At 34.2% G+C, this 11,509-nt stretch overlaps 1 protein-coding gene across 1 annotated transcript; it reads left to right on the top strand.

The window, feature by feature from the left end:
• The first annotated feature begins 7,674 nt into the window (after positions 1-7,674).
• Positions 7,675-9,812, top strand: LOC131072651 (uncharacterized). Its single transcript, XM_058008885.1, has 10 exons — positions 7,675-7,914; positions 8,019-8,205; positions 8,288-8,421; positions 8,497-8,609; positions 8,690-8,777; positions 8,865-8,999; positions 9,076-9,231; positions 9,382-9,461; positions 9,564-9,613; positions 9,697-9,812. Exons 1-10 carry the CDS (start codon positions 7,675-7,677, stop codon positions 9,810-9,812), a joined length of 1,299 nt encoding a protein of 432 aa, XP_057864868.1.
• Positions 9,813-11,509: the final 1,697 nt, after the last annotated feature.

Raw genomic sequence — 11,509 nt, 5'->3', positions numbered from 1 at the left:
GAGTTTGACAGTTAAAGCAAATTAAAAACCTTTTACCGGAGCAAGAAAAGAACAACACAGTGAAAGATAAAACATGAAAGAATAGATCACACAACACCAATATTTCTAACATGGAAAACCCGGAAAAGGGAAAAACCATGGTGGGAAACTCTATCCACAGTTACATAATACTTCTACAACAGTATGTGAAATAATTAAACTGGGGATTGCACTTGCAATCAGGCCAACTGCCTAGAGCTTACTTCTCATCATAAAAATAAGTTTCACTGACTTACATAAACATTAGACTACAATTCAGGGAAAATGAAGTGTGATAGTACAACATCTCTTAATGCTTGATATAGTTTCAGTTAAGCACTGATGTCTGTCCTGCAACACCAAATCCTTCACAACCCTTCGTTGAATTATCTAACCTTGTTCACACATAAACCTCTCTCTAATAATGTAGACATAACCATACCATACCAAATTACACAAATAAGTCACCTATAAATACAGATCATCAACCGTGATAACAAGGTCGGCTAAACCCTAAACCCATAAACCTATAATTACAAAAATTACATCACATGATATCGTCAGACAAATATTATGATTTAAATTACATAGCGTAAACCTAATTCAAATTTTGAAACAATTATATCGTCGGAAATCATGTTAAAATCAATCTCCAACACGTTTCACCAACTGATAGAAACCCTCAATGAAATAACACAGAATAATCAACCAGATCCAAATAGGACCACCACATCATCACGCCAGCCAATGTGAATCCACCAAATAATTAGGATATGATCAAGAAGAAACTTCAGCACATTAGGAACCAATATAGTAAGTCGGGCCAAAATCACCTAACCAAATCATCAAATATCGCCAACTGATAAAGCTAACTGGTACCAATAATATCAACTAGGAACATAAATGATAGCTTCTGGAGCACCAAATCATGAACCAAATGAATGTGACAAGCATATAACCAACTTGAATAACCATCCAAAACCGAATCCAAGGATTTGATCATACCGGATCAAAATCAGCCAAAACCAAGTCCAACTAGGACCATGAACCAACCAGGATACAGTGTGGACATCAATGACAACACATAGTCACTATTATCAACATAGACATATAGGGGGTCCGTAGTCGAATGGCCACTGGTACTTTTGGATGTGCTCAAATTGATGATCTGCGAGTGGGAACACCATTTTCACTAGACCAATCTAATGCAAATTTTAATATCAGGGGCTCTCGATCGCTACAAGAATGTGTGCAAATGAGGACCATTTTACCCCTTCTAGCCTATTAATACCCTACCCAAACTTACCCTTTCTTTGCCCCACTGACTGTCGTGGACATCGGGAACTTCCGAGGCTTGTCATTTCTCTGTTTTGACCCCATTTTCCTCCATTCTTTCACCATTTATTCAAAATTTATCTCCTCTATCATCCCCTAATTTCTTTCTATTTTTTGAGAGATTGCCTGTTTTTTTAAATTTCTGGCCCATCTCTCGAGGGGGCATACCAATCCACAAAACTAACATCCCTGGGGTATTTTTCTCACTCCTATGTGTTGTTCTTTGAAACGGTGCGATAAACCACACCGTTTCAAAGAGGGGAAAATGTATACACATAAATTTATTTATTAACCAAATGAATATTAAATATTTATTTAATGACTAATATTCTTCTATTAATTAAATTGACATTTAATTATTTCACCTTAGCCTATTCTACTATTCTAGTTAAATACATTTAATCAATTTATTTAACTACTAACTATAGTCCAATAACCCAACCCACATGAGGTTACCCTTGTTTCTTCTTGGGTATTAAATGTTATTTCCCTCTCCTCTCAAGGGATCTCATAGTGATAGTTGTCACAATGGGATTGGGTTGAAATCCATCTCCTGGATCATGAATCATTCAATATTAGCCCTTCACAAGCCCTTTCAATCTAGACCATCAATTCCTCTATTTTGCCTACAAATAGAGCCTCATTCCTCAAGAAAAGGAGGAAGCATTAGAGAATTGTTACTATACTGGTATTAGCATAGACATTTAGAGTTTTCTCATAGAATAATATTTGCATTTGCATAGCATCTTGTTTAATATTTGCCAGCCATCTTGAATCTCCATATGGAATCCATGGCTTGTGCTAAAAGTTGAGAGCTTAATTCATTTGGGACTTGGAGAGGAGAGAAACAAGGGAGTAAAAATCATCAAAGCATCATGGAGGCATCTTAGGAAGACTGACCTTTCTTTTTTTGCTTGTTTGTGCTTCTTTCACGTGTTTTTTAAATCTCCTTTCAATATGTATTGAAATGGTTTTTGTTCATCTTGTTTTGGTTTTGGTTGGAACTAACCTACTAATGGTGGACCTTGTTTGTGCCTTTTCTATCAACATCAATATGTAATAGTCATTGAGAGTAATATGGCTATGTGCAAATATTTTATTATTCATTTAGTAGCTAGAATATTGTGCAAAGTTGTGCGAATTTGTGAGAAGAAGTGTTGCAGAGTAGAATTGAGAGTGAGCTTAACCAAAACTATACTCAAGCATGTGAAGATTCTATTTCATTAGTTCATGATTCTCTAGATGTAATCCGAATATTTTTGTAAGTCAGTGAGACTTTCTGTAAGGCAGTGAGCATTCCCTAAAGGTTGTAGCCTTTCTAGGTTTTTTTTTTTGAGTAGTGAGCTCTAGCGACTATGCCTCAATGCATGTGCATTCCCCATTGTAATATTTCACTTACTCCTAATAGGGCATTATCTCATTGTGGGTAATTTCTCACCATGGTTTTTCCCTTAACTGGGTTTTCCATATCCAAAATCTTGGTTTTATTTATGTTATTGATATGGTGTTGTTTAATGATTTAAGTATTAATTATCAGATCTAAATTCTGATTGAAGTTGCAGTAAGTTTTTGTGCAAACTGATTCACCCCCACTCTTAGTTTTCTATATTGTTGCCAACAAAGGCTTTATGATAGAAGGCTATTATGCTAATCTAAGAAAAGGATTGAATAATAGAGTTGAGGTTATGAATACTTGGCAGGGTCTCTCATGCCTCCATCAACACAACTTTAAAAATGTTGTTCTTGAAGGAGATTTGAAACTTGTAGTGAATTGCTTGAAAGGTAATGTGAATGTTCCCTGGGAGATAAAGGGAATTATTGAGAAATACAAAAAACTATTGGGCCTCTTTAGCAATATCAAAATCCAACATACTGTCAAGGAAGGAAATTCTGTGGTGGATGAAGCTTCTAATCTGGGCTTAACTAAAATGGACCAGTGTTTCTTTAATACATGGAGAGTTAGGGTTGGATTAAAAAATATCCTAGCCAAGGAATGGGTTAAACCCTTCCCTTGTGACTCATTCAATTATTTGAGGACTTAATGGCTCTTTGGCTCCTTCCCTCCTTATCTGTTTTAATGTGCGCCAATATTTTTCAAATTCAAATTTTCAGCCCGATGACTCATATGAGGGTGACTAGGATGTGTATTGGATGGCTAATTTGGGTGATGTACTAAATATCTAGTAGAAGAAGTAGTGATGAATATATTATTTACTCAATATGCAAAGCTCAAAGTACGGTGCCTTTTCATTCTTTCCTTACTTTAAATATTAAAGATGGCAACATTATTTTATGGAAAGGTGGTGGGCTAGTTTCTCAATGTGGCTTAATTTCCCATTATTTGAATAACCTATTCACATGTGTGGACAATGAAATCAGTCAAGCCAAATATGGTCTTTTAAATGAATATCTTTTAACAAATAAGGAAGGTTCTATATGTTGAATTTTATTTCTCAATCACTTTCAAATTTTATGTTTATGTACTTTGGAAATCCCTAATGATATGGGGGGCCCCTTGAAAATAATAAATCTAAAAAGATGCAAAGAACTTCAGAAGAATGAAGAGGTGCATGGGATCTCTTTCGCAAAGCGGGCATGATTTCCTTCTTTTTGGCCATGAAATGTTACAATAGGGATTTATCTAAGAGATTATGCAATTATTGGTAGAATGGAAAAGTGTCTATTGGTCGTATCTCCTTTTTGGTGTCACTGGAGCTCATTACAGTGGTGACTAGGTTGCGGAATGAAAGAGAGAAAGTGGAAAGATAAAGTTGTGGAGATTACAGAACCTACATGAAGAAATTCTTCAAGAAAGGTGAGGGACCAGTGGTGGTACAAAATGGGTATAGCCATTATATTCTCCCTAAGCCCTATCCTATTGTCAGGTACTTTGTTATGAAATATTTTATTTTATAGGGTCACTATACCTCGGTGCATGTTACCATTTTCCCATTTTCAATCATATCAAGAATAGAGATAGGATTAATTTATCATATTATCTTTGTACCTCTCTGGAGTCTAACATTGTTAATGGCGCTAATCCTGCACTGCATCAATAATATATATCATGTACAACTAATCCTTTGACCATTCCCCTAATTGCAGTCATTTACTCTCCTTGCCTAGTAACTCTAAACCTAAAGAATAAATTTGTGGGTCCTCTATAAAAATTGAGTTAATTCAAACCAATCCCCTGCATTCGCCAACAACATTCCTATGACCAAATCTAAGGGGAAATAACTCTAGGTTGAAAAGGAATTGGAATCCCTTGAGGTTGCATTACTCAAAATTAATCTTGAGAAGAGGAAATTGCAAACCCCAAAAATAGGCCTGTTAAAGCCAGAAAGATCAAAAAAGACGTTGCCAAGAAAAGAATTGCCATTGACCTAGACTTGCAGGACTCTAAGAAGAAAGATGAGAGATTGAATGGAAGGGAGAAGAAGGAGAGAAGCTCAGGGGAAAGAAGGTTTTCTTGGCTCTTAGCTAAGGATAAAAAGGTTCAAATTGAACCTAAAGTGACCTTATGAATTCATGGAAGAATTTAACCTAGAGGATGATGATGAATCCTCAAATAAGGATATAAAGGATGAGGAGTATCAGGGTGAAGAGCAAGAATAGGAGGAACACAATAAGGAGGAGATGGAAGCAGGGAGTGATTCTTCAGAGGACAAGGAGGATTCTGATCCGGTTTCCATGCCTCTTAATTCTTAGGATGATGTTGATATGGTTCCCTGCTCTCAAGAATTGCCTTTAGAAGAGGACAAGGATAACAACAAGAACCTACAAGGTCAGATTATGGAGTTGCAAATGAGATTTATAAACCTGGAAGTTAAAAAAAAAGGCTACGGCTACTGATACAACCAATTGGGTGACTCCTTCTATTCTATGTGCCCCATCATCAATGGCATTATGAGAAAGACGACTACGGGGTTCGTTTCTAACCAGAGAAACATGAAAAAGAAGGCCATGAAGCTTCTTAAGGAGGGGAAACTGAATGAGGAGAACGAAAAGAAGGTGACCACTTTTACAGATATCTGGATTGACCAAGTGTAAAGCCTAGAGCATAATTTGAATCTAATTAAGAATTATTAAGCAGTTTACTCTTTGTTTTTGGTTTTTTATTATCTATAGTATAGTTAGTAGTAGGTATTTTATGCATTACTTAAGGAATAGGCCTATGTCTCATAAGCTTCAAACTCTCATTACTATTGGATACTATGTTAAGTTTTTAAACTCTTTATGTCATCTTACTACTAGCAATATGTTAGGTAGATGGTAGTTAGCTCAGAATAGTACGTTTAGTTATAGGGAAATGATGAGTTTTGACTATTTTTTAGAATGGTTGGGTGTGGTTCTTATGTTGGCTATATGATGCCATACCCTATGTTGTTGCTCTTTGATTTTGCTATTCTATAGGATTTTGGGCCTTCTCCATGTTAACTTAATAAAAAAAACAAATAAAGGTAAATTCCTACTACTTTCAAAGCCAACTTTCATTATTCAAAACTAAGTGTGGTGTACTTGGTAGGGGTGCTCAATTCCTTAGTCCTGACAAAATGAGCCACAAAAAAGATAGTGAATAGGGTAATCAACTAATTTTATAGAAATGGTCCAAAAACTAAGCACAATCATACATAAAATAGGCACATTCACTAAAGTGGGTCCAAAACTAGTGTGAAATTGTTAGCGTATAGAATTTATAAAACTATAGGCTGATTGGTATAGTATTAAAATTTGAGGTTATTTGGAATAGTGTAAGTTTACAAATATTCTTGTGAATGTCTACAAGTTGGCAATGGTCTACAATTTACGTTATTTTGGTTTGTAGAAGGTTATTGTGTGTTTATGCCAAAGGATGGATATCTAGAAAATTTAATTAAATAGTTGAAGTTGTATGCCTTGTGTCATATAGAAATCCTCCACTAGTTTACAATTATTAGAGTAACATTTGATTCAATGAATTACTAGAAATATTTCAAACAAATAATTTAAAACCTAAAAAGCCCAAACAATTTTTTAAAATAAATCTCACATCTCTTTTAAACTAAATCAATTGTATAAACAAAAATTAAATTACTTATAACTTTAGAAAATCACATGACACAAAACATATACAATTAACATATGCCAAAAATAAAATCATGTATTACTGAAGAAAATTAGAGACTATCACGATAATCTGACTGATTAAAGAAAACGATGGGCAGTTCTATATTTTAGAATCAGAACCTTAAAATAGTAAATAAAACAAATTAATATAATCCCCTGATATCAACAAAATAAAGCACCCTACAAGCATTAATAATGCAGCTTTCGAACAGAATGATAATGCACAAAGTTATATCAAAACAAGGCACATACTAACAACAAATTTATCGTTGAAATTAACAAAAAATAATTCTAAAACAAACGCTCCGAATAGTACGAACTCTCCTAATTTTATCTCTTTCACATTCTGAAAAACGGCTCACGGAATTAGTTAACTTAGCTGCAGTCAAACTGTTTCTTGTTCCAGCGATAACACTACTTATCCGACAATTTTTACGTAAAAATCCCACATTCGGAGCACATAAAAGATTTTCAAGTCTAGAATAAGCCGACTACCAGTGAGTAGAATTTTATCTAGTTAATTCCGTCCATTTAAGACGTCGTTCTCCCTAAATTATTCATATATTCTTGAAGTTGTCTGCTGTGTTGTTGTAAATTCCGAACCTTCTTTGTTCTCTTCAATTACGTGTTTACGAGGACTTATTTTTGTTATAGGTTACATCAAATGATAGATATTCAAAACAGAGCACAACAGCAGAAACAAACAGAACAAAACACATTCAAACTTGAGCGCTAAAAATGCAGGCCCAGAGATTCAATTTATTAGCAAATGTCTAATAAATGTGAATACAATGTACATCATTTATGATGGACAGTGATGAGACGGCTCCATAGTCAGCAGAATCAGACCGTATGTGATCAAATGATTCAAACACATCTTGCCGTAAACTAGACGGATAATAATATCCAAATAGAAATTATCGATTTCCTTACAATATAAATTTTAGTATGCATTGTTCACAAGATGTGTTTGCATTTAAATTTGGAAAGCTCGGCTCTGAATAGTGTTGTACATATCAATACGAAATGGAATTTCGTCCAATGAATTTTGGCTTCCTGTGTACAATTCTGCTAGTGTTAATTTACGTTTTGCAGGTAGGGTGTGCTTCGGGTATTGGTGGGCATAGTGAGATGCCATCATTTCTCAGGAAGAATCGACTGTTTGGTAGTTTTCCGGAGAGGTTAAAGAGATCCCAAATCACTAATTCAAGTATGGCTTCCTACGAAGCGTACAACTATACGCAAATTCTTGATCATTTTGGATACACGCCAGAGAGCTATCAAACCTTTCCGCAGAGATATTTCATGGACAAGTCCAACTGGGGTGGCGCTCAAAATAATTCTCCCATATTTGTATGGCTGGGTGAGGAACAAGATATTACAGCCGATCTACTAGTGGGCATCATGAAAGAGCACGCTTCTAACTTCAAAGCTCTTTTGGTCTACATAGAGGTAGTGTTACAAATTCTCATTAACTTTAAAGCTCTTTCGGTGATTTCATTCGGCTTCTGCTCTAATTAGTATGTTATTAAGGCTAATTGTGGCAAGGTATGTAGCATCGTTATTATGGGACGTCAATGCCATTCGGGGGAGAGGAGGCGGCATATGCAAATGCGAGCACAATGGGTTATTTCACATCCACGCAGGCCTTGGCCGATTATGCCACCGTCATTGTCGATTTGAAGAAAACATTAAACGCTGAGAATTGTCCAGTCGTTGTGTTTGGTGGATCCTATGGTGGAAGTAAGTAGGATTTATTTCAAATGAATCAGTATTATATCTTGAAAGTAAGTGGGATTCAGTCATTGAAATTGTATTGTTGCAGTGCTAGCTGCATGGTTTCGCCTCAAGTATCCACACATAACAATCGGCGCCCTCGCATCATCTGCACCTCTCCTTTACTTCGACGACATCACTCCCACTTATGGTTATGGCAGCGTTGTCACCAACGACTTCAGAGTATGTTCATTCATTGTTTTCAGGTTAATCTCACCCTTATTATCTCTAAATTACACTTTTGAAACTTTGATACAGAATGCAAGCGAAATCTGCTACAGAAGAATTAATGAATCGTGGGCTATGATGGACAAAATCGTGTCTAGCCCTCAAGGCTTGCTAAACCTAAGTAAACTATTTAACACTTGCCAGTAAGTAACAACTTAATCCTCATACATTGTATTAAGCATACAGGTAATCAAAATCTCTTGATCGAGTAATCCTGCTGCAGAAATATCACGGATAAGAGCGCCCTGTATGATATTCTTCAAGATATCTACGACAACTCAGCACAGTACGATTATCAATTAGTTGAAGCAGTAAATACGCTACCACAACCTTCTCCCCAGAGCCCATTTTTATTCCTTATTAATTTAGTTCTACGATATAACCTGTGCCTACTGCAGATCTGTGGAGCCATCAACGGACTACCCGGAGATGCAGACACTGTTACCAGAATAGCTTCTGCAGCAAAATTGACAAGTTTACCCCTTCCATGCTTGAATTTGAGCCCCATGACGTATCCCGGATGGGAGTGGCAGGTCTCTAAGAATTCTCTATTTTATTAGAACAAAGTAAAATTAGGGTGTCCGTCTAACAGCTTTTCTTAATCCGCAGACTTGCACTGAAATGGTGTTTCCAATAAGCAATCCTCCTGGTACGACAATGTTACGGCCCTCCGTCTTTGATATCAATTCCTACTCAAGGGAATGCTACAGCAAGTACGGTATCCTGCCACGTCAACACTGGGCAACAACTGAATTCGGAGGACACGTATGTAAATTTTAATCTACTATGGAATTTTGTCGATAAATGTTACACCCATTTATATCTTGGCCAAATTTTAAGTAGAGTTAAACAGACGCAACAGCATGCTTTTGATTGATTTTTATCGAGGTATCCTTGGTTATATTTAACGTGCAGGAAATAAAAAGAGTGTTGAAAGATTTTGGAAGCAATATCATTTTTTCAAATGGGTTAAGAGATCCATGGAGCAGTGGAGGGTAAGTGACTATTTTTAGGAGATTTTATGCTCATTAATCTTTGTATTATTTTTTACAGGTTGTTTATTTAGTTAATTGTGTATACTGTGAATGGAATTTCAGTGTGTTGGCGAATATTTCTGAAAGCATTGTGGCTATCCCGACAGAAGAGGGTGAGTTGATTGTCAATATTTTCCTTTTCCCTCTACAGTTAAAACTAAATAATAGTATCTTATAAGAATTGAATGCCACGCAGGAACGCATTGTCAAGACATTATACCAAGTACTAATGACGATCCCGTCTGGCTGAAAGAACAACGACGAAAAGAGATAATGATCATCCAAAAATGGATTAATGATTGTAATAACTAATGGGAATTGTTTGTCCCAGCCAACAATGTCTTCTGCATTCAGTAAAATCATTTAAAAGGACTGATTACCAAGGGTCTTTCATGACAACGAAACGTGAACGATAGTAATCAATTTTTAATTTGTATCTTTTAGCCATTTGATAGTTAAATATTTGGAGCTTTCCATTGTAATTGTTAGCACTAAGATATGTATATGTAATAGTAAGGATGTTATTAAATAATTATACTAGTCATCTATTATTTATGATTTGTTTTTAATTATTTATCAAATTATTTTGTCAATATTATTCAATCATTTAATAATAATCAAACTATTAGTTTATATAAATCTTTATGATAATCTAATAGGAGAGTATTATTGTATTATCATTTTCAGAAAAGCTTTGTTTTTTATTAAGATAAACAAGTTTAATAGGGACCGAAACCTAAATCCATCAAATAATATACAAAGTTAAACCAGAGTCTAAACAACCGTGAAACAACAACAGAAACAAGGGAAGCACCCCAAAAAGACTAACACCAAAAAACACAACGCTAGCAAAAAAAGAAGCCAAAAACAACTAACTGATATCTTTCAAGAGCTCGACATTCATCTGGATCATCCAATTGTTGATCTCCTGGAGTTCATCCATGATAAATCTTGAACTTCCCCTTTCTTGTTTTTTGCTCTTGGTCCTGGTCAAAAAAGCATTGTTAATTAAAATGTATCATTAGTCAATTTAAATTATACTACTTTCAGAAATCTAATCAAACTAATATTATTTTTCCTACTTCATGAAAGATTATATCATTTATTAGCATATATTGAATGAATTTTTTTTCTCAAAACAGACATTGAATTGAATTAAATGAAAAATAATGCAAATGTATAAACTTTCCCATCGTAATTAACTACTTTAGAATTTATAACTAATATTATCTTTCAATTAGAGAGATAACACAAAACATATAGTTATTTTTTCACCTCCAATTGCAACAAATGTAATTTTTTTTCAATTCTATTAATTGATTACTTATTGATCATTCTTAAATTTAAAGGAAAACCCTCCAAATTGTATCTTTAGTTATTTATTCAAAGTGTTTGAAATTCATCACGCAAAAGAAATAGTTTAATTCTCAAAACACATACTAGCAACCTCAAAAAAATATATATGATGAAATACTAAATTTTTTATTATAATTAAGTAATGTATGAGAAATATTGTGTCACCTAAAAGTATATTTTTCCTTTTGCATTTTATAATTTAGATTCTAATTATTTTTAGTTGTCTCATACCTTGTTGCATTTCATTGCATGCCTCAACTTGTACTAGGAAACATATGTGTTATATTGATCCTAGAATGTTTTATTCATCACTTGTGATATTTCGATCACTACAATGACATAATTAGGTCTATTTCCAATGAGAAAGCATTATTGGCTAAGAATTGGTTTCCTTATCAATTATTAAATAAAATTCAAGCTAATATTCTATAAAAATATTACTATATAATAATTTAACAAAAAAAATTGATTATATCAATATCTTAAAAAATAATTATTGTTGAATAAATACATCATTAATCAATTTAAAGTTACACTTACTTCTCAAAATACAATCAAATTAAAATCATTTAATAATTCTTTATAGAATAAAAAAATTACCCAACTTCTTAGTGTTAGTGCAAAATATTCTATGGTATGTTGTTTTATGGATG

Source organism: Cryptomeria japonica, chromosome 10, assembly GCF_030272615.1.
Source record: "Cryptomeria japonica chromosome 10, Sugi_1.0, whole genome shotgun sequence".
Classification (NCBI taxonomy): Eukaryota; Viridiplantae; Streptophyta; class Pinopsida; order Cupressales; family Cupressaceae; genus Cryptomeria; species Cryptomeria japonica.
The sequence above is the reverse complement of the archived record's forward strand: the minus strand, read 5'-3'. Positions and strand labels throughout refer to the sequence as shown.

Excerpts from the sequence above, each read along its gene's own strand:
- LOC131072651 (XM_058008885.1), top strand. The coding sequence starts at position 7,675 with ATGGCTTCCTACGAAGCGTACAACTATACGCAAATTCTTGATCATTTT. Across the intron at positions 8,206-8,287 it reads TGGTGGATCCTATGGTGGAA|TGCTAGCTGCATGGTTTCGC; the intron begins GTAAGTAGGATT and ends GTATTGTTGCAG. Across the intron at positions 9,614-9,696 it reads GGCTATCCCGACAGAAGAGG|GAACGCATTGTCAAGACATT; the intron begins GTGAGTTGATTG and ends AATGCCACGCAG.